General features: G+C 45.6%; 1 protein-coding gene across 3 annotated transcripts in view; it reads right to left on the bottom strand.

Moving 5' to 3' along the window:
- SLAIN1 (SLAIN motif family member 1) overlaps positions 1-23164 on the bottom strand; it is a 120415-nt gene that overhangs the window by 10704 nt on the left and 86547 nt on the right. For all 3 annotated transcript variants that reach the window (XM_029603040.1, XM_029603039.1, XM_029603041.1), the window contains one exon: positions 7622-7774. In XM_029603040.1, the coding sequence (XP_029458900.1) occupies positions 7622-7774 (153 nt within the window). The remainder of the gene's footprint in view (positions 1-7621; positions 7775-23164) is intronic.

Raw genomic sequence — 23164 nt, 5'->3', positions numbered from 1 at the left:
AATGTCTTCCCTGTACTCTAGGAAATTTAATGATCTGGAAGGACTGGTGGCTGCTGAGGGAGGAAGGGGAGTGGCTGCCAGTAGAGGCAGCGGGAGCAGGGAGGGAGTTGCACTCATTGTACAAGGACTGCTCCTGAAATGAGCAAACTAAAGTTAAGTTGGAAGAGGATGTAATACGGGAGGGGATTGGAATCCACATGTAATTGCTAACCAACGCCCAATGTGTCAGATCCCAGCCCTGGTTCCGACTGAACCGATAGCTGAAACAGAGAAGGAGGAGGAGGAAACGACCCGGTAAAAAATTACAAATTACACACAATCATAGAACCACCCACATCAATTTTTTTTTTTTTTGCCAGCCACCACTTATAGACAGTAACAGAGGATGAAAATTAATGCACAAGGAGTCAAGAATTCTACAGCCCACTGGATAAAACGGCCCAACCCACCACATATTATCCTAAACTATCATGGGCTGGAGAGGAGGTACCTGTGTGAAAACAATACATGCAAGGGGTTTATTTAGCTTTACTAAGATATTCAAGGCCTCTACACTGCCTTTTCCAAAATGTAGGCTATAACTATTATCTGCCCAACTCTAAGAAAAGCTATTTGTCAGAACTGTTTGCAATATCCTGATTTGGGGTGAAAGGGGTAGTTAGATGTGTTCATTTCTAAGTTTACAAGCTGCTGGATGGATAGGGCCTTTGCTTACCCTTCCCACATATTTTTGACTGCAAATATACTTTTAATATGAAACCAGTCCTTTGCTGTTACTCTGTGCCACCTCCTTCCTTCTGTGGTGCTTTCACTAACGGGAGAAGCACAGCATCCAGTAACTTCATTCAAACCTGCAAGGGTGACTATTCAAGTATCTTTACAGCTGGAGTTTCAGGTTTACATTAAAAAAAAAAAAAAGTACTGAAATAAGTATGACCACAATTACTGAATGCATCAATGGGATATTTTAAATCTTTGGGGCACAATGGCAGTCGTCTTGGGTAAGGGTATGTGGTTTTTAAAAGTGGCCTTTAATATGACCAGGAAAGGTCAGAATTAGGTCTGCCTGGCCTTCGGTACAGAGAACATGTGCACAGCACGGGCATGACTAGGTAAAAGTCAATAGGGACCAACGTTTTATATTCAGAAGTGAGTTTAAAAAAAAATTACTGAAGTAGAATCTCCACAGATTCAAATATTCCCTCAAGCTGGCTCAACTATTCCTTTTCCAACAAGAAAAAAATAAAATAAATACTGGAGGATAAATGGAAGAGGCTAACTGGTTCAGATTAGCTACTGGACTTAACATGACCCTGGGGGCCATGTTGATCCTGTGACGCCTTGGGGGGGGAGAGGGTTGGGATTTCTGAGCTGCTGCCTCTCATCCTCTCCCTTTCGCTTTGCTCCTATGCCAGAAGTTTGAAAAAAGCAAGCATGCCTCTGCAGGCCACTGATCAGAATGTTACAGTGGGTAGGGGCGTCCTGACCATAGAGGTTAAAAGGGGGCACGCCCTGCTACATCGCCTCCTTTTCCTCCCTCCCGTGGCTGGGCATGTGCGTGGTTGTCCGGTATGTGGAGAATGCTGGCTAGAGCAGGTTGAGGCCAGGAGCCTGGAACAGGATGCAGCAGACAGAAACAGCAGTTGTCGATCAGAGATCCAGGAAGCCGGCGGAGAGGACTGGAGTGGAGGAAGGAGCCGGCGCACAAAGCGAAGGCGGCCTTGATCGCGGCGACACGCGGTGCGCTGCACCCTCACTTCCCTTTGAATGTGGAGGGGCAGACGCTGGGGGCAGGAGTGGTTCCAGGGCAGGATGGGCCTCTGCTTTGCAGAAGAGCGTAAGCCCATAAAGGCAGTCAGGGCGCAGGCAGGTGGCCATGTCCCAGGTTTCCTAGCCTGTTTAAGCTACTCAGTGCAAGTGCTCCCATGGAAGGGATGACAAATCTCTAGCCTCTCCGACATTCGGAGGTGGAGCAGGGTCGTAAGGGATGGAGAAAGGAGCAGTGCCGCTCAGATGGCATCTGCAGCTGTCTACAAGCGTGTTTAGCAGAAGTGGCAGCAGATCAGGGTGCCTCTTCCCTCAAGCATGCTGAGGAGGTACTCAAGGGGGAAGGGGGGGGTGGAGCTATACCATATGTTGTACCGGAAGGGGCAGGAAAAAAAGATTTGGCAGTGGTGGTGGTGGTGAGGGGGCATGATAGGGGGTTCTCTGCTAACCTGTACGGGTGCAAGTCTGGCACTGGGTGATTTCTTACCCTTTTTAAAGCGAATTTGGGAAGTATGCTTCTTGCAGGTTGGCATTTTGCAGCTGCCGTAAAAAGGGAAGGCTGCACGTTGGGCAGGAGATGAGGGCTTTTCCCAGTCCGAGAGGTGGTCAATGCTTGAGTAGCCACTGTGCAGGGTTCGGAGGTGGAAACAGTGGTGGTGGTGGTGTGGGGTGAGGGGGAATCAAGGGTCTTTTCCTTTTCTTCCTCATACAGAGACTGGTGCAGCAGCCTGGGAGGGCAGAGCGAGGCGGAGCACCATGTACCGAGGGACAGTCTTCCAGTTAATCTCCCATGCAGCTGCAGAGGCCTAGGCAGTGTGTTTCAAGCAGCCAGAAATGAGAGCAAATACAGCTGTGGAGGAAAGGATTCTGCCGCCGGTGGTGGTGACAGGGGGGATCACATGGGGGGTTGGGGATGGCACAAAGGGTAGAGTAATGTCAAGGGGATCACGAAACGTCAAGGAGCAGAAGTAATAAAAGGTAGGGGAAAGAGAAAAAGCAGTGCATGCTCATCATCATTAGGGAGAAGATGGGACTCGTCAATTTCCAATCGCCTTTGTAATTCCTCCCAAAAAAGGAGTCAAGTTTAGGTTAATTTAAACTTGTATCCAGAAGGAGCGTCAATTAATGGCTTTTGTTCTGGGGAGTTGTGCACAGTTCATTACACTTCATTTGATTCAGTGGCGGAGATGATTAGAAAGGCAGGCTCCAGCGCATAGCTGGCCAAGACAGATGTGAAGTCAGCTGTCCGACACCTGCCGGTACATCCGGACAGTTTTTCACTTCTAGGCTTTACATTCAGTGGGGAATTTTATTTTGATAAGGTCATCCCTATGGGTTCTTCAATATCTTGCGCTTATTTTGAAATGTTTAATACATTTCCTCACTGGTTGAAAGTAGAGGCTCCCACTGATTCTTTGAGTTTTTTGGGCTCTGTTCTAGGTACAGCGTCATGTTCAAGGTTACCGGTCAGTAAGCTTCATCCACTTCAACTGTTCATTCGGCGGGTGAGAGGGATTAGGAAGGTAACAGTGTGAGATGTGCAGTCTGAATTTTGCTTGTCAGCCAATACCGCGAGGAGGGCCTTTGTTTGGAGGTTGGTGGCATCCACATTAGGCGTGAGATCCAGGAGGCACTTTATTAGGGTGATGCGGCAGATAAAAAGAGGATCTGGATATTTGGTGGGTTTCTAGATTAGTTTAAAGGTATGTTGTGGTAGCAGGAAGACCCAAGGATTCATATTCAGCTGTTGTGCCGCTCAGCTAGTGGGCCGGATAAAACTATCTGGCTAACTTATCCTGTATGCTCAGCGGCGTGGGCATGCTGCTGAATATACACAGCTAACCTAAAGTTAGCCAGGTAAGTCTATCTGGCTAACTTTAGGACAGGTCTACGGGATGACCAGACTTAGCAGCTAACTCAGCTCCTCCCAGTCACACACCTGGAACGCCCCGAACTTATAAGGCCAAATTTTTGCTAGATAATTTATCTGGCTAGTATTTAGCCGGATAAGTGCTCAAATATTAATTTAGCTGTATAACTTCTGATTTATCCGGCTAAATACTTCTGAATATGGACCTCCAAGTGTCTAATGCAGATTTTAAACTTTTTACAGATGCCACAGTGGGGGTTGGATTCAGTGCTTATTTCAAAGAAGCATGGTGTGTGGCTTGGGTGCAGATAAGGATTGCTAAAAGCATTACTTTTTGGAATTGTTCCTTTTGGTGGTGATGAAAGTCTGCGGGATAAACTGCATAATAAGAGAGTAATCTTTTGGTGTGACAATGCAGGTATGGCTGAAATGATCAATCAGCATTCTGCAAAATGTTTGTAAGTGACGGAATTGTTACGCGAGTTCATTTTGCAGCGTATGCTGGCTCAGTGTTACTGCAAGAGCAAGGCATGTCCAGAGGTTGAATGATTGTATTGCTAATGCATTCTCTCGTTTCGAGTGGTCCATGTTCCAGAAACTGGCTCCAGAGCTGCAGTAGATGGAAACTGATCCACACTAACTTTGGCAGTTAGGAGTCCAGCAGCTTGGAAGCTATTGCAGTCCATGACTGCTGGTACGTAAGCCGTATATGTCTGGGTTTTAACAGAGTAGCCAGGTATTTAGAGGCGACGGAGTGGGCAGCTGGCGGAGTGAGATGAAATGCTGTTAGGGTTTATTGCAAAAGCTAAATAATTAGGGGTAACACAGGTGGTGGGTAACATCTATTGCAAATTTTTCCTCTTTTTTTTAAACAAAGATTCATGGTTGACGGGAGCCTGGTAAATAGTTTTGCAGTGAAGTGGGTGTTGGGTGGTTGAGCGTGGGATCAGGGTGTAGCACTGGTAAGCCAATTACTCATGCCATTCTTCAGCATATCTGTTGGCATTCAGACCGATACAGTAAAGTTCGCGGGACAGCGGGCAAGCGCCCGCTCTCCCGGCGCGCACAGGTCATTGTCCTGTCTTTTTGACAGGAGCGGCAGCTGTCAGCGGGTTTGACAGCTGAAGCTCAATTTTGCCGGCGTCAGTTCTTGAGCGCGCTGACAGCCACGGGTTCAGAAACCGGACACCAGTAAAATTGAGCATCCGGTTTTCAACCCGCGAGCCGCGGGCCCATTTTAAATTTTTTTTTTTTATTTTTTACTTTTTTTAACTTTTGGAACCTCCGACTTAATATCGCCATGATATTAAGTTAGAGGCTGCACAGAAAAGCAGTTTTTACTTTAATTTCTTAAAGTAAAATGTGCGGCTTGGCTGCACATTTTACTTACTGTATCACGTGGGAATGACTAATAGGGCGATCAATATGCATTTGCATGTTGTGGGCGCTATTAGTCTCGGAGGGGTTAGACACGCATTTTCGACGCGCTATTTCCCCTTACTGAATAAAGGGTAAAGCTAGCGCGTCAAAAACGCGTGTCTAAATGCCGGTTAACAGTGCGCACTGTACTGTATCGGCCTGATTGTTAGGCTTATGTACTTTTGCGTTTCAAGTGCAGTTGTTCCATATCGGCTTTTCTTCAGAGCTTTCAGACTGGGCGAGCTCATAGGTAATTCTAGGTTGAATGCTAAGGTTTCTGGTTTGTTTAGAAAACATATGTGGGCATCAGAGTTTACATTGCGCATAAAGATTCAGCATTCTAAGCTCAACCAGAAGGGAAGGCAAGCAGAAGTGATTTGCCTGATTTACAATACATTGGAATTTATGAAAGTGGGGCCAGCAGATGGTTGTCAGTTTTGGTGCACAAGAATGGTGATCTGCTGATTCATTTTCAATTGATGGCCATGCTACAAAAAAAATAGGACATTGAAAGTTACTGATGTGGATCTGATGGATTTCGGAATACATTTGTTTAGGATTGGGGCAGTGACCTGCACTGCTGAATCCAGTGAACTAGGCATTGGAAGAAGGGATTTCTTTTGTGTATGTGCACCTAGATCCCACACTCAGAGGCAATAGATTATTTATTTATTTGTTTATTTTTAACTCTTTGCAGATCCAGCTATGTGTGGGGTGCATCGATGACTGGTCTGGATTGTGGGCCATTTCTTTGTGCACTGGGCTAAGCAACATGCAGTGACGTGGCGTTATGGAACTCGTTTGTGGTTGGACCAGCATGCAGTGGAGGTAGTCTGGCTAGGACAGCAAAGTATGCACTGGGATCATCTATTGCTGCTCATCAGATGACAACTGGAGGTTTGGATTTGGTCAAAAACAGTAGCCATGCATCTTGAGAGCAATGACCTGGGCACTTGGACTAATCAGTACCTCTTGGGGTGGTGCAGGTGGTCTTTGCTACCATGATGACATGGGTACCAGGTAGAGTCTGACATTATTCCCAGACCAAAAATGGGTGGGGAGCCATAATGGAAAAAACAGGATTAGAAAGGAGAATAGGCAAATTGGGTTGTGGATTCAAGCATAGGTGGGTAAGTGGATATGTCACACATGGTTAGATGGAGACGAAGGCTTGTTTCAACCAGCTGCTGTTCATTTATTGTACATGTGAATGAATTTGTTTAATGATGATATTCATGAGGATTTAGAGGTAATGTCGGGTTTGTAAGACTTGCAGTCAAGCTTTCTTTATGGGGCCCACAGTCTCCTGCATCTGTAGTGGGTTGCTCAAGCCAGTACACATAGGGGGCCAGATTTTCAAAGCGATACGTGCATACCCCCTGAAAACCTGGCCCAAACACCCCCTGCGCGCGCCGAGCCTATGTTGCATAGGCTTACGGCGCGTGTCGAGGGGGGCGTGTCGAGGGGGCGTGTCGAGGGGGGCGTGACGCATGTCGAGGGGGCGTGAAGCGTTCAGCGCGTCATCCGGGGGCGGCGCCGTGGGCGTGGTTTCGGCCCTGGGGTGTTCCGGGGGCATGGCTGCGGCCTCCGGACCAGGCCCCGGACCGGAACATGGAGCACGGCAGCCGGCTCGGCGCACGCAAAGTTAAGCCTGCTTTGAGCAGGCGTAACTTTCGTGATAGAGGTAGGGGGGGGTTAGATAGGGCCGGGGGTGGGTGGGTTAGGTAGGGGAAAGGAGGGGAAGGTGGGGGGAGGGCGAAGGAAAGTTCCCTCCGAGGCCACTCCGATTTCGGAGTGACCTCGGAGGGTACGGAGGAAGGCTGCGCGGCTCGGCGCTCGCAGGTTGTCAATTTTGGGCAACCTTGCGCGCGCCGACCCCGGATTTTAATGGATACGCGCGGCTACTCGCGTATCTATTGAAATTCCGCGTTTGCGCAGATTTATAAAATCTGTCCCATTTTATTTGGGGAACCCTGCACTTGGAGGTTAGGGTCTCCCCGGGAGTAGTGAAGCTGCTGGTGCAAGGCGAGGATCCCAGCATTGGAAGGGGTCTATTTGGGGTGGATAGGACACCGTGCCCAACAAGGGCTCCTGCTAGGCTGTGGCAGGACCTTGAGTCAAGGCCTAGTGCACTGGGATGTGGCCACTGGGTGGCAAGTGTATTAGGTCTGAGTTGCAGTTTTGGCTCATGAACCATGTCTTAGTAAATGAAGCTGCAGCCTTTACTTTCCAAAACTGGTGTCCGGTGGTTTGATTTGAATACGAGAGACTACAATTGCCCTGGATTGGTGGGGTGGGGGCAGGAAATATGCTTCCGAGTGCCTGTGTTATATATAGCTCCAGATATCTTGCCATTTGCTCGAGTCAGAAATGTTACAGAACTGGAAGACTCACAGGAATGGAAGGGAAGAAAACTTTCTAGAGAAGAGAAAAGTAAAATCAGATCTTTGTGTCATATAATATCAATATGGAACTGCCCCCACGTTTATTCTTAGACCAAAAAAAAACATCATCGTTCTCAATTGTTCCAATAACAGTGGACCAGTGGGAGAACAGAATACTTACTGCTGGACTGCAGCCTGGATAATCCATTGCCAACCCCATGCAGATTGGAATCAAAGCTCTGGCTATTCCGCACCGTTACTGGAGGAACTTGTGTACTGCTGTTACTAATACTTGGCATCCGGGTTAAGTTAGGCATGCTTCTTCTAAGCTTGTCTGAAACAATACAGAAAAATATTTTTTTCTTCTTAACAGGTGAGGACTTATAGCTGAATGACAAGCAAATTGCATTGTTTAAAAGTACAGCAACTGTTGGCCAAAAAAGATTGTTATTTGCTTGTCTTTTCTTTCTTGAAAATATCCAAAAGGAACTGAAATTTAATTATACAAAGTAAAGTCCATAGTTTAATTTAGTTTGGTATAGTTTATTAAAAATGTATGTACTGCATAGATACTACATACAAATTTCATAGCGGTTTACAAACAGAAACATACATAATCTGCTAAAAACAAGAACATCTTACATACATAATCATCAATACTTAAAACAAACAAAAGGTTAAAATAATACAGGCCCAGCTCCAATATGCTATGAAAGCAGATTCAGCCAATCTCTGGGAAGGCTCTCTTAAAAAGATGCGTCTTCAGTGACCTTTTAAAAGATTTTACACAAGAGAGTATACTTATCTTGTCTGGGAGTGAATTCCAAAATAATGGGCCAACTACAGAGATAGCCCAGTCTCCGGTACTAAGGTGGACCGATTTTACTGTTGGGACTGCAAAAAGATTTTTTGCGCTCACTTTAGGGACTTGGGTGGTAGTTCCATACGGTATTTGATTTAACAATTCTTTCAGATAGGACTGCCACCTAGCTCCATGCATTAAGGCCAGGCTAATCCAGTCCTGGTTCTACCCTACTGCATGCAAGGACTTGGTTCTGATTTTCCTTAAGTGCATTAATGGGTCAAACAAAACTTACAAGTCCTTGAATGCAATAAAGCAAGTGTAGGGAATTTGGTCCTTGATTGTCACAAACAGGTCCAATTTTCAGATACCCATAGTGAGCTAAACACTTCCATGGCAGTGCAGAAAGCACCAGGCCCGAGAGTCCGTAGGCTGAAGAATTCCCAAGTTAAAGGTACAGGGAGGGTGGAGGGAGGCTTGCGGGAGAGAAGCCCAAGGAGGGTATTTTAACATTAAAGATGTGGAAATGGGCGAGTGGGCGGAGCAGGCTGGTGCCAGATCATTTAAGATTTTAATTTATTTAATCCTTTAGAGAGATTTGGGGTGAGGGGGGAATGCTCAGCCTGACAGGGCTTTTTCCTACAGCTTGGATGGGGGTGGGGCTGTCATTCAGGCTGATGGGCCTGCAAAGATTTTTCTTTTTTTTATTACAGCAGCACCACTTAACCAGCCAAATAACTTAAACCTAACTGCTGATATTCAAAAGACAGCCAATTAGATTTAAATGACATCCGGCTAAAAGTAGATGAATAACTTTAATCAGGGATATTCAGTGGAATGTTTATCCCACTGAATATCCAGGATAACTTATCCTGCTAAACATAGCCAGATAAGTTATCTGTTAGATATTCTGAATATTGGCCTCCTTATTTTTATAATGTAAAATAAAACAATGAAAATGTTTATTATGCCTGAGAATTTTCTAATTTTTGCCATAGAATCTACCCTTGAGCTGCCACAGGAAACTTTCAGGCTGTGCCTTAAACCTTTTGCTCCCTCACTAGGGGGAGGGGAGGGGCGATCTGCTCCAAAGGTGCCTAGTGGGATGTCATATCCTAAATCCGTCAGGAAAGCCAGATCAGGCAACAGAATCCTGGTATCCAATAGGAGGGGTTAGTAAAATTGTTCTGAATCATATCTTAGCCCAGTCCTCTAAATCAAACATATTTTAGAAATAAAGAAGGTTATTTTCGAAGCAATTTACACAGGTTAAAGAAAAAAAAAAGTTTTACTCACGCAAATCGGCTGTCTGAAAATTTCCCTCCTTCAATAGTGTTCTCCAGTGCCTCGACTTGTAGCCACATTCAGAGGCAACATTCCCGGGAGAGGCAAAGCATGCGCATAGATCACATTTTCTAGTCTATGTGCGTTCTTTTCCAGCAAAATCCCACCCACACAAGAAGGTGCAAATGTCTGCTTTTACTTTGTACTACCCATGGCCAATTTCAAAGCAAAAAGAACGCACATACTTTCACTTCAAAAATCAGTGCAAAGCCACAGTTTGAAAATGCCCCATACAAGGCTGTGTTTGCACACTAACTTTTAAATGGCACCTATTTTTGCAAGTATGGTATACTAGGCTTTTGAAAGTAAGACCTGCTTGTTTGATTTGTCATTGTCCCATTTACATTCATGGAGATCCCTCCCACGCATGATTTTCCCCATCAGAGAATCCAGATGCTAGCGATGTCGTATAAATTAGACCATATTCCATGCAGAAAAATTTCCAGGGAAAAACGAATTCAGAAAAGCAGAAAGAAGTGAAATGAACATTGCCAAGTGCCCTTTCCGAGAACTGCTGGTGTACATCAGCTCGGGATGTTGTCGTATACTCTGCAAGGCCACAAGAACAGAACTGTGCAGTCATATATAACCCAGCTAACTAAGAACCACTCTGTTTAATAGATCAAGGGCAGAGTCTCCCTTCGTGATGCTCTCTACTGTAACAAAAGTTTTAACTTTTTAAAAATATTCTTGTCAAGCACATTTACAGTCCAAAATGGACAAAGTATTAAAAGTAAAATGATATAACCAGTGTCATCCGCTCAACAAAATCACTCAGCCTATCTAACAAACAGTGGATTTGTTTTCCGAAGAACCAGACTCTGCAAAGGAAGCTCTCCTTCAGGAGGGGGGAAAAAAGCCTCACATTTTCCTTCTGAAAAACTAAAAGTTACATTTTCTTCAAGAAGACAATAAAATCAGAAATAAAAGGGGAATTATTTTAACGACTCCATTTAATATACTGCTCTGATTTAAAATTAAATATAAATATGTAAGGGATGAGCAGGGATTTTTTTTTCCCCCGTCAATTTTGTAGGTGATAAATGGACCACCAAAAACTTCATGCATTGTTCTGAACTTGGTATGAACCTTTACCATTGTCGATATCTATGGGATGGTTTGTTTCTTCTTTTCTTTTTAACAAACATTAAGGTGTACCCTGATTTGACTGGAAGGACTTGCTTCTTTTTTCTGCTATTTTAGAACCCTCCTTTTTTTTTTTTTTTTTTGATTGGGAACTTCTTGTGGCTTCAGTTTTCTCCATGGGGAGCACAATGTTCGAAGGGATTTACCTTCATAAGAAGTTACCAAAATAAGTTCCGGGGCTGAAAACTACGTTCACCTCAGTGGCTAAATCGAGCCACTGACTTTCACAAGGTCGCCAGACTTAGCTGCAGCAAAGAGGGGCCTTCCCAGGGGAGCTGAGGCAGATGAAGTACACGTGGGTGATGTAACGCAGTAACATAGTAAAATGACAGTAAAGAAAGACCAAAAAAGCCCATCCAATCTGCCCACTAAAGAGCTTAGAGTTAAAATTGCAACTTTGTGCAAGTTTCCCCCTCATTTTCATTTTGGGGTTGCAGCTGCCATGCTGCACAGGTAAACCCCATGCAGTAAAGTTACCACAGGTTTTGGAGAATTGTGTATAACTATACAAATTTGTGACTGTAGACAAATGTGCAAAATTAACCCCAACCTTCTTGTACTTCTTGACATCTTGTACTTCTTGTACTTCTTGACATCTCAGCTGCATTTGACACAGTGAATCACTCCATCCTCCTCAAACTACTTACAGACATCGGGATAACAGGAACAGCATTCAAATGGTTCGACTCTTTCCTCAATAACAGAGGATACAAAGTAAAAATCAATAACAAAGAGTCTCCTTGCATCAATTCCACAAGAGGCGTACCTCAGGGCTCTTCCCTGTCACCCACACTCTTCAATATATACCTTCTCCCCCTCTGTCAGCTGCTTACGAAGCTAAAACTTAAACACTATCTAGGGATGTGAATCGTTTTTTGACGATTTAAAATATCGTCCGATATATTTTAAATCGTCAAAAATCGTTAGAGGCGATATACAATAGGAATTCCCCCGATTTATCGTCAAAAATTGTAAATCGGGGGAAGGGGGAGGGCGGGAAAACCGGCACACTAAAACAACCCTAAAACCCACCCCGACCCTTTAAAATAAATTCCCCACCCTCCCGAACCCCCCCCAAAATGTCTTAAATTACCTGGGGTCCAGTGGCAGGGTCCCGGTGTGATTTTCCACTCTCGGGCCACGGGTGCGTTAATAGAAATGGCGCCGGCGCTACCTTTGCCTGTCCGGAAGCGACCTCCTGCACTCGAATCATATTTGCCATATTGCAATACAAAATGGCGCCGGCCGTATGGCCATATTGCCGTATTGCAAAATGGCGCTGGCCGTATGGCCATATGGCCGGCACCATTTTGCAATACGGCAAATATGATTCGAGTGCAGGAGGTCGCTTCCAGACCCCCGCTGGACTTTTGGCAAGTCTTGTGGGGGTCAGGAGGCCCCCCCAAGCTGGCCAAAAGTCCCTGGGGGTCCAGCGGGGGTCTGGGAGCGATCTCCTGCGCTCGTGAAGTCGGGGGACAGGAACCAAAATGGCGCCGGCGCTACCTTTGCCCTGTCATATGACAGGGCAAAGGTAGCGCCGGCGCCATTTCTATTAATGCACCCGTGGCCCGAGAGTGGAAGATCACACCGGGACCCCGCCACTGGACCCCAGGTAATTTAAGACATTTTGGGGGGATTCGGGAGGGTGGGGGATTTATTTTAAAGGGTCGGGGTGGGTTTTAGGGTTGTTTTAGTGTGCCGGCTTTCCCGCCCTCCCCCGATTTAAACGATTTAAAAAAAAATAAAACCGCGACGATCCGATTCCCTCCCCCCCCCCAGCCAAAATCAATCGTTAAGACGATCGATCACACGATTCACATCTCTACTATCTATACGCAGATGACGTTCAAATCCTGATCCCGATAACCGAATCCCTCTCAAAAACACTTAAATTCTGGGACAACTGTCTTCAAGACATCAACCATCTCCTAACGAACCTAAACCTAGTGCTGAACTCATCTAAGACGGAACTGCTCCTTATTTCTCCCAACCTCAGTGACAATCTTCACCTGTCCTACACCAACACCCTGGTCAGCCAAGCAAGAAATCTCGGCGTTATAATTGATAACCAGCTAAATCTAAAGAGGCTCATCAACAACACAACCAAGGACTGCTTCTTCAAACTTCAGGTGCTAAAGAGACTCAAACCGCTTCTGTACTTCCAGGACTTCAGATCAGTACTCCAAGCCATCATTTTTTCCAAATTAGACTATTGCAATTCAATTCTACTAGGTCTTCCCGCCTCTTCCACCAAACCACTTCAAATGCTGCAAAACTCGGCAGCCAGAATCTTATCAAATGCCAACAGAAGAGACCACATCACACCTATCCTAAAAAATCTGCATTGGCTTCCTATAAGCTTCAGAATCTTACACAAATGTCTCACCATCATTCACAAATCAGTTTACAATCAAACCCCCATCGATATCCAATACCCACCCACTCTACACACGTCCCTAAGACCGATCAGAGAAGCCTACAGGGGATCGCTTCACCCCCCCCCCCCCCAGCCAAATCCACACTCCACTTAGCCACCAAAGAGAGCCTTCTCGACAGCGGCGCCTAACATTTGGAATGCTTTGCCCTCTGACCTTAGACAAGAACCCAGTCTATTGACTTTCAGAAAAAAAGTGAAGACTTGGCTATTCCAACAAGCCTTCCCTTAATCTGGGACCTCCCCAGCTACAGGCTCACTCCAAGGTCCTCTAGTCATCGCTTCCCCTTACCGCTTTTGTAAATACTGTTGTATTGATATAGTTTAGTTCAGAATTCCTCTGCCATTGGCTCCTCTTATTCCCAGTTTGAGTACCCCTGTTTTATTGTAATTTTTGTTTATTCTTGGTTATGTTAATGTTATTTCCCTATGTTCCATGTAAACCGATATGATATGATCTGTATCATGAATGTCGGTATATAAAAGCACTAAATAAATAAATAAATAAATAAATAAACCAAAAGGATAAGAAATAGTTGGTCTATGAGACGTCATAGGAAAACAGATTAAGATCATAGATTAAGATAAATTACCAGTCACCAGTTTTAGAAAAAGAACTGCTTTGTAGCCAGAAAGAAGGACAGTAAGTGATTGAGGTCATTTTGCAGCTTCTACAAATATAACAAATTAAGTACATTATTTTGTGAGCATGATTGGTAGCATCATGTCTGATCTTTGTGATAATTTCTAGTTGCTCTGGTTTATTTTTGTACCCTCAGCAACAACAGTCTACAAGGGAAGCAGAACAAAATTACATATCTTAAAGATTACAAATATACTTTGTAGTCTGAAAGAATACGATAATAAACTTCATACTAACAAGTATCAACGGGCGTATTTTAAAAGCCCTGCTCGTGTAAATCTGCCCGGATTTACGCGAGCAGGGCCCTCGCGTGCCGGCGCGCCTATTTTGCATAGGCCGCCAGCGCGTGCAGAGCCCCGGGATGCGCGTAAGTCCCGGGGTTTTTTAAGGGAGCGTGTCGGGGGCATGTCGGGGGCGTGGCCGAATGACGCAGCGTTTCGGGGGCGGGACCGGGGCGTGGCGCTGGCCCGAAAGCATGGTCCAGGCCTCTGGACCAGCTCCTGGGTCGGATGACGGCGCGCAAGCAGTCCGCTGGCGCGTGTAGATTTACGTCTGCTTCTAGCAGGCGTAAATCGAAGGACAAAGGTAAGGGGGAGGTTTAGATAGGGCCGGGAGGGGGGTGGGTTAGGTAGGGGAAGGGAACGGAGGCAGGCTGCGCGGCTCAGCGCGCGCAGGCTGCCCAAAATCAGCAGCCTTGCGCGCGCCGATCCAGGATTTTATAAGATACGTGCGGCTAGGCGCGTATCTTATAAAATCCAGCGTACTTTTGTTTGCGCCTGCTGCGCGAACAAAAGTACGCGATCGCACTTTTTAAAAAAATCTACTCCCAAATGAGCAAGCAAACAGGACCATAAGCAGGGATTCCGAGTGTGAAGGTGGAAATTAGACTCCACAGGCTAGCTAATTTACTTGTAGGACAATTGATAAAAAGGTAGGGATTTGGGAGCTCTTTATTTCTTTCAACAGGTACCAGAAGCTCCCAACAATTAAAGGATGGCCAGGCAACATCGTATCACCAAAGCTGTCACTGCTGTTACCACTTCTACTGTTGTCCAGATAGATGTCCTGATCCACAGTGAGGAACTTATTTAGTGTGAAAGATGTTATCAGATCGACTACTTTAGGAAATAGGTGGCAGAATTCAAAGAGGCAGAAAGTCTGAAAAGCATTTGGACTTATCGAGATATCAAAGATGGAAAGCTCAAGCAGAGGGGAAGGTGAAACTGGACTACAAGATGATAGCTGGACCCAGATTACCACAACTACTAGACCCTATACCAAGAAGCCAATTTTCCTCAAGTTGAAGGACAGTATGCAGCCCTGGAAACAGAGAAGGAAAAACCATCCCAAGAAGAAGAGGAATTAAAACATGCAAACCCAAAGTTGTGGGCTCAACAATCACTGTACCTAGGACTGATTTCTGAGGGCAGAGAGGTATCCATTTGCTGACCAGGCTTGTTATCTCAAGAAGTGTGCTGTCTGCTAGGTGCCAAAATTCAAGACATTATGGAGAGATTGCCAAAAATCTTCAAGTCTACCGACTACTAATGGACACTGCTCATCCATATTAACACAAAAGATACTACTAGGTACCACAGATCATATCAAAAATGACTTCATGACTCTGGGAAAGAGAGTAAAGCAGATACACAGGTGGTATTCTCCTCCATTCTTCCAATTAAGGATAAAGGCCCAGGCAGGGAAGCTTGCAATCTGGAGATGAATACATAGCTGTGCAGATTGTGTTGACATGAGCGTTTTCTGCTTCCTGGACTATGTGATGATGTTTCACGCAGAGCAGAGTGGAAGACAGGAGCTCACACCCATCCCCAACAAGAATCTGGGTCCCAGCCCTGGCCCCTCCATCCTCCCCAAGTCCTATAAGAAGAAATATTGTCCCAGATCCCACCCCACACAAGAATTTGGGTCTTGGTTCCCACCCCCAACCCCCCCTCCTGCACCCCTTGAACCTTGAAAATGGGTAGAGGGTCCCGCGTCAGGGCAAGGACACTCCCTCGCACCCAGCCTGGTCAGCGCCAATTTCCAAAATGACACCGACTTGATTTTGTCCCAAATATTTCTTGTGGGACTTGAGAGGGGTAGGGGTGACGGCAGAGATCCAAATTCTGCTTGTGGGCCAGAACATTGTTTCTTCTTGTGATCCTTGGGGCAAGGTGGGGTTGGGGCAGGGTCATTAAATCTTCTAATGGGACTTGAGGGGCTAGGGCTATCGCCACGAAGGCTCTATATTTATCTTATTTAACTTTGGGGGCTGCTTCAAGTAGCAGCCCCAGATTGAGCCAGGGATCAGCACTGACCTCCACTCAACTTCCCCATGTGCCTGCAACATTTATTTTGGTGGGGGGGAGCAGCGGCCCTTTAAGAAGATGCCGGTCCTTTGAGTTTGGGACCACTATTGCCTTAACGGGCCGTTAGGAGCCTTCTTTTGCCCTGTGGTGTTTGGCCACGAGACAAAAGAATGCACCATAGAGCGCAATTTTTTTCAGACAGGGGCCTCACTATCACAGTTAACCCCCCCCCCCCCCACTGGAATAAAGGGACCCCCTTCTGCGACAAACCATCAAGCTTGATGCATCTAGGGATCTATTTGGACAGCGGAAGCTTGCTTGTTGTTCCTGCACCAGTAAGAATTGCATTCCTATTTTGCCCCATGGAGTTTTTCTCCCCCACCAGGAGTTACAAATTTTAATGCCAGAGACACAGAGCTGAGCTGCTTTGCAGAGAGATGGGGGAGGCAGTAGGAATACTGAAGAGAAAGAAAAAGAAACAGTAAGGAATTAACCTGCATCATGTTAAGCAGTACCTCATTCCAAAAATCTCATCTTTCCAGGAGTTTGGCATGGAACACAATAGGTAGACTGACAGGGAAAAATAACTGAAACAACTGATGAAATATGGTGCCGAAAGGTGCCTTCCAAGCCCCCTTCCCCCATACTTTCCAAGTCATATCCACACATCCCCCGGCCCACATCACATACACCTGCATCCTTTCAGAGACCCCCATCTCTCCCTCTAACACAATTAAGAGCTGTGCAAGAGACCTAACTGTGGTCTTAAATAGGGCCGTTTCAGAATAAAATATGTTTGTGTGTGCTCAGGAAGGAGATTGCCTTCAGGTGAAGTTTCAGCTTGCCTGCCAGCTGTTCAAAGGAAGCTGTGCCTGCAGCACTTTCTGTTTTCTGTTGACACACACACACACACACACACACACTCATTTTGGACCTGGACAACAAAGCTTGGCAAACCGAGAGAACAAAGTCAGCCCAGACTCCACATGGAGCAGTGAGTGTGTGTACAGAACTGGGATGTACCTCTGGCAACCAGGGGACGATCCTTACCTTCAGCCCTTTCCCTGCAAATCCGCAGCTGTGGTTTTGCGAGACAGTGCTCCAGGATTGATAACACATGTTTTACTTAATTTAGCAAGATTATTTGGTCAGAATAACCAAAGTTGAGAAACGGATCTGCGATTGTGGTGACTGGTGGATTTCTCCCTGTCACAAGGTGGGGCAGCGTGAGGGGCTGTGCGCCTGGGGTGTCTGAAGCTCACAAGATTGAAATCTGAGGTTCCCCCCCTCCCTATCAAGCATGGCATCAGGATGGCGTTGGAGACCTTGTGTCCCTTCCCTCCATGTACGTGAACCTGCATGCATACCCAGACTTCTCTCTTACAGACAGTGGGGATTTGTGCATTCGTGTTTCCTCTAGGGCAGAGGTTCCCAACCTTTCTGGGAGCATGGACTCTCTTTTAGCCTCTAAAAAGACAAATTTCATGGACACCCACACTTTTCTTTCATTTTTGCATGAAGTCATATCCCATAACAAAAGAAATACTGATACGCACTCCAGAATTACCAGTGTATAACACTTAATACTAAATAATGCTTGCTGATCTAGCTGAATATATAGGGAGGGCAATGTTCAAACCTATTTATAAATTGCCCTCAGAGCTGCAGGTCAGGGCCAGCAACAGCTTCCACTGTCCACTCCAGCTGCAAATGAGAAAAGTTTGCACGTTGTCTCAGCTCACAAAGGTTTCAGACCGGTGAAATGGTGTAAGCTGGCAGAAGTCCATACTGATACCAGCGGGCCTGCAAGCTCATTTGCAAAGGGAAAATCCCCACCGAGTTTCCTTCGCAAACATGCGCTGGTGGTGCGGGGAGTGGATAGCTTGCACCTGAGTATTTTGAACCTGCTTTGAAGCAGGTGCAACGTGTGTGTGTATGTGAAGGTACGCATGAGGATTTCAAAATTAAATCCCTGCATGTACTTTCCCTCCCCAACCTAACCCTGCACCTTTTATCTCACAGGTAAAAGTAATCATACTGTTCAGCTCGGATACTTTTGCCCTTGGTGGTGAATGAGTGGCGATTTTTAAAGGGCCCTTTTTCGGTGGGAAAGCGGATGTTTATCCACTTAACGTTTTGAAAATTACTCTCCCCGAAAACTGCCCTCCCCCCCTTAAGCCTGCTTTTTTGAAGGGAAGGCAGCTTATGACACTGCCATTTCTCTTGTGTGTTCCCCTAAACGTTCGAGTTTAATGTCCCTTCTACACTTCATGCTCTTCTCTTTCTCCCTCATCACTGGCGGTCATCTCTCCCCATCCTCTCCCCTGGACCATGGTGGCCATCTAGCCATTCCCCTTTCCCTACCTCTGATCTAGCAGGATTCCTAGGGGTCCTCCCCTGGGTCTCTAGAGGTCTTCTCTCCCCCGCTAGGCTGCCATTCCCCTTAACCAGATCGTGCTGCTCAGTTTTTTGTTGCAGCTCTCTTCTCTTCTCTGCTTGTCCTGCAGTGGCAGAGCACGTGGCAGTGGTGGGAAATACTCATCACCACTGTCCTCACTCAGCTTTCTCCTGCTTTCCTCTGTTTACAGCAGAGGCTGCTGATGGTTATTAGAGCCACGGCTAGGTCAAAAATTAAAGATGCATGGGAAATATCCAATAACCAATTTACATTAACTTGTTCAAGTCTTTTCATGATTTTATAGACTTCTACCATATTCCCTCTCAATTGTCTCTTATCCAAACTGAACAGCCCTATCGTCTTTAGCCTTTCCTCATAGGGCAGCCATTCCATGTCCCTTATCATTTTGGTCGCCCTTCTCTGCACTTTCTCCAGCACAGCTATAACCTTTTTGAGATGCGGTGACCAGAACTGCACACAGTATTCAAGGTGCAGTCTCACCATGGAGCAATAGAGGCATTATGATATCCATCCTTTTATTTTCCATTCCCTACATTCTATTTGCTTTTTTGATCGCCACAGAACACTGGGCCAACAATTTCCATGTATTATCCAATATGACACCTAGATCTCTTTCCTGGGTGGTAACTCCTAACATCGTGTAACTACAGCGAGGGTTATTTTTCCCTACATGCATCACTTTACACTTATCCACATTAAATTTCATCTGCCATTTGGAAGCCCAATCTTCCAGTCTCACAAGGTCCTCCTGCAATTTTTCACAATCCGCTTGAGATTTAACTACTCTGAATAATTGTGTCATCCGTAAATTTGATCACCTCACCCACTGTACCCCTTTCCAGATCATTTATAAATATATTAAAAAACACCGGTCCAAGATCAGATGCCTGAGGCACTTCACTGTTTACCTTTTTTCACTGTGAAAGCAGACAATTTAATCCTATTCTCTGTTTCCTGTCTTTTAACCAACTTGCAATCCACAAAATGACATCGCCTCTTATCCCATATACTTTTAGTTTTCTTAGAAGCCTCTCATGAGGGACTTTGTCAAACGCCTTCTGAAAATCCAAGTATACTACATCTACCGGTTCACCTTTATCCACATGTTTATTAACCCCTTCAAAAAAAAATGTAGATTTGTCCATGCTGGCTATGTCTATGAAACCAGGTTTATCTAAGTGTTTTGTGATTTTATTCTTTATAACAGTTTCTATAATATTTCCTGGCACTGAAATCAGGCTCACCGGTCTATAGTTTCCCAGATCACCCTGGATCCCTTTTTAAATATCAGGATTACACTGGCCATCTTCCAATCTTCAGGTACATCTGATGATTTTAATGATAGGTTACAATTTTTTACTAATAGGTCTGAAATTTCATTGTTTAGTTCTTTCAGTTCTTATGCATAATCATAGGTCATGTTGCCCAGGACCTCTTTAATGAATCTCTCTATTTTTAAAAATATGTTTCACTGTGTCCAAATAAGTTAACATTTATCTTGCAAGTCAAAGTAAAATGCCAAACCTCTGGTCTGTTTTAAACAGGGCAGGTGGGAGTTCACGTTCTAGACATTGGCCTGGATTCATGCGATACAGGAGACAATTGACATGGTCTGTTTACAAGGTTCGGGACAGGGGCACAGCCGAATGACTGGGGAGACTCTGAAAAAGGAGGTTTCACAGCCAGAGCTTTTGGACAGCAGGCAGATGGGAGGCACACACGCACAGACCATTCTCAAAAAAGGTGGGGATGGGTGCCCACCCTAAAGCTTCGATTATCAGGATTGGGATGCTCTCCGAGAACGTGCTCGTATCCTCCAGGTTTGGCAGTCGGGGCCTGGGGCTTCCAAGCGAATAAAGAGCAAATTCAGGGGGGAGAAGGAGTAGTGGCCCAGCTTCTCAACAACAGGGAGAAAGTCTATGGCGAAGCTAGTAATGGCCTTGCCGGAATGGGGCCGGTTTATCACGGCCAGGTTTCACAAAACCAGCCCTGCTCCCCCCACGATCCTGGTTTAAAAAAACAAAACAAAAAGACAACTGCTGTGTAGAGTCGTGCACAAATGTTTACATTTATCATTATAATTAATAAAGCTCACACTGTTCCACGTTGCTTACAACCCTGCACAGAATGCACGGATGGGGAGGTAACCTCAGGGACCAGCAGTTACAACTCTGATCACCTGCCTGGGCAGAATGCATGGACCATTTTGGTCTTCTTCTGCAGTCATTTACTATATTACTTGCCCGCTTCAGAATCCATCTTTGGTCTGTCGTGCTCTCTGGGAAGGGTTGATAGGCATTATGGGAGGTGCAGCTGCCAGTGTTACTCAGGAAAAAAAAAAAAAAAAAAGAAGGCCAAAGGACAAAATATTCCATCCAGAGCAGTTTTACTCCAGGTTTCCAAGTAAAACAAAATGACTGCTGATCTGCCTAATCCAATGAACTTTCCCTCAGTTGCAGTTGTTAAAACTTTAGTCCTTTATAATCGAATCACTTTTCATAGCAGCCTTATTTAATCCAAGAAAATAAATGACATCCTTCATGCTTACCAAAACAAACTCGGGCCTCTGTTGCATCACCATATGCTCAACACCAGTATCCCCTGCTAACTTTCAGTAGTTAGCAGATTGTACCTTGAATTACATTTTGCTGTGGGAAGGTAGATCGTATTCTATTTGCTTGGTGCTGATCAATTTAATGCACCTTTGTCTACAGATTAAAAGGTTAGTCCAATTTAATTGCTTATTGTGGTCAAATGAGCAGGCGAGTGGTGATTTCTCCCCATGGATAACTTTTTTTTAGTTTGATAGTATGGCATATTGTCTCTCCACAACAGACATATAAAATGCATATTGTCCACTACATGTTACTGTTGACAAAACCATATGCATATGATAATGGGACCTAAAACTTATTGCTAACCAGCAATTTTGGCAGCCACCTGATTAATAGATGTGGCTTGTCATGGCTAACTTTAGCCTAATCTGTTAATTTTCTCAAACAAATCACATCCTGTCCCGACTATACAGCGGTCCAGTTACAATTTCTATGACTATAAGAGGACAGCACAGACTGCTAGAAACCTGTAGAGAACTGTGGAAATCCACCAATGGCTCTATGAGTCAATATGCCCAGTTTAGTGTAATATAATGGACTGCCCACAGGGCTACACAGCATCCATCTGCAGCTTCCTGCACATCTGTTCTGTATTATAAAAGTTGAACTCCATTACAAAGACAGATAGTGCAAGCCTTCAGTATCTTCCGGGAAGACTCCCGAGTTGTTTGCTAACCTCTAGCCTCCCCTGTTGCATCTCCCAGCCCGCAGCAGCAACTCCTGTTGCTACTACTGCTATGGGGGCAGAGAGAAGCAGAGAGAGAGAGAGAGAGAGAGATACGTGCCAGAAGGCAGAGAAAACGACATAGTAGCGAGGAAAACAAAAGCTGCATGAAGCATTTCTGCACAGCCAGCATTCTGAGCAAAGCATCTGCCACAGGGACAGCTCTGTACAGCTCTTTTGTTCTTCATCGAGTGGCTGCTAGTACTGCTGCCACCAACACTGTCAGGAGAGGCAATACAGCCAGTGAGGGAAGAAAAGAGAGTCTGAGTAAAGGAGAGACCTGGCAGAGCTGAGCAAGGAGAGTGCTGTTGATACATAGGCTATAAGCCTGAATTTATTGAAATTTATATATATATATATGTATATATTGCAATGGGACATATGTCCCATTCTCTAAGCCAGACCAAAGGAAGACTCTAAAAGGGTCAGGCATAACCAGAGCTGGGGTGAGGCCTATGAAAATGCTCAGAGAACCCAGGCAAGCAGCAGAGCAGAAAGCCATGAGAACATGAACCCAACTGCTAGCCTAATCAGGGAGGAGCCACCACAAGAAGGAAAAGGCCGGGAATAGCTGACAGTGGAGGGAGAAGAGAGGAGATGAGAAAGGCAGCTCCCCTTCCAAAGGTAAGAGGCTTCTGTGGAGCCACTGCCCTCTGAAACAAGGGGGAACATAGGACTGTCAGGGGAGGTGCAGGAAATCCTCTACTGAAGTGGGCAAGCAAATTCAGAGGAAGTTCACTGCCTAATTATCCTGCCAGGGAGTGGGTGATAAAAGTCCACCCCAGCACACAGCTGTGTTGGGGGAAAGGGGAGCAAGGCCCAATGAGTATGACAGTAATGTTTTGGGGCCTGGAGAAACAAAACCCCTGTTGAACTGTGCATAGTATCAGTTATGTTGGGGGAAAGGACAGTAGGGCCTACGATCTGAGCCTGGAGCTGTAAGTAGTTTTGGGGGCCTTGGAGGAATAAACCCCCTTACCGAACTGAATGTTGCAGCAGTTGACATGGGGGAAAGGACAACAAGGCCCTATGAACTGAACTGTGAACCTTGTGTGGAGCTGAGATTGTGGAGAGCTATAACCTTTGCTGTTGAACTATATCTGGGAGCAACGGTCCTGGTGAATGTTTCGTGGGCTCTGGTGGTGCAACGGAGCAATGTTTGTGAACCAGCCCTCCAGTGGTGCAGTTGAATGCCCTAGGATACTGCAATGCAAATCTACCCTTGGAAGTCCAGCTGTGGAGTGAACCAAGGTACAAAGAGATAGTGGCTTACAAAGTAGTGGCAGCA

The sequence above is a fragment of the Rhinatrema bivittatum genome, chromosome 5 (genome assembly GCF_901001135.1).
Source record: "Rhinatrema bivittatum chromosome 5, aRhiBiv1.1, whole genome shotgun sequence".
Classification (NCBI taxonomy): domain Eukaryota; kingdom Metazoa; phylum Chordata; class Amphibia; order Gymnophiona; family Rhinatrematidae; genus Rhinatrema; species Rhinatrema bivittatum.
Note: the sequence above shows the minus strand (reverse complement) of the source record. Positions and strands in the feature narration are given on the sequence as shown.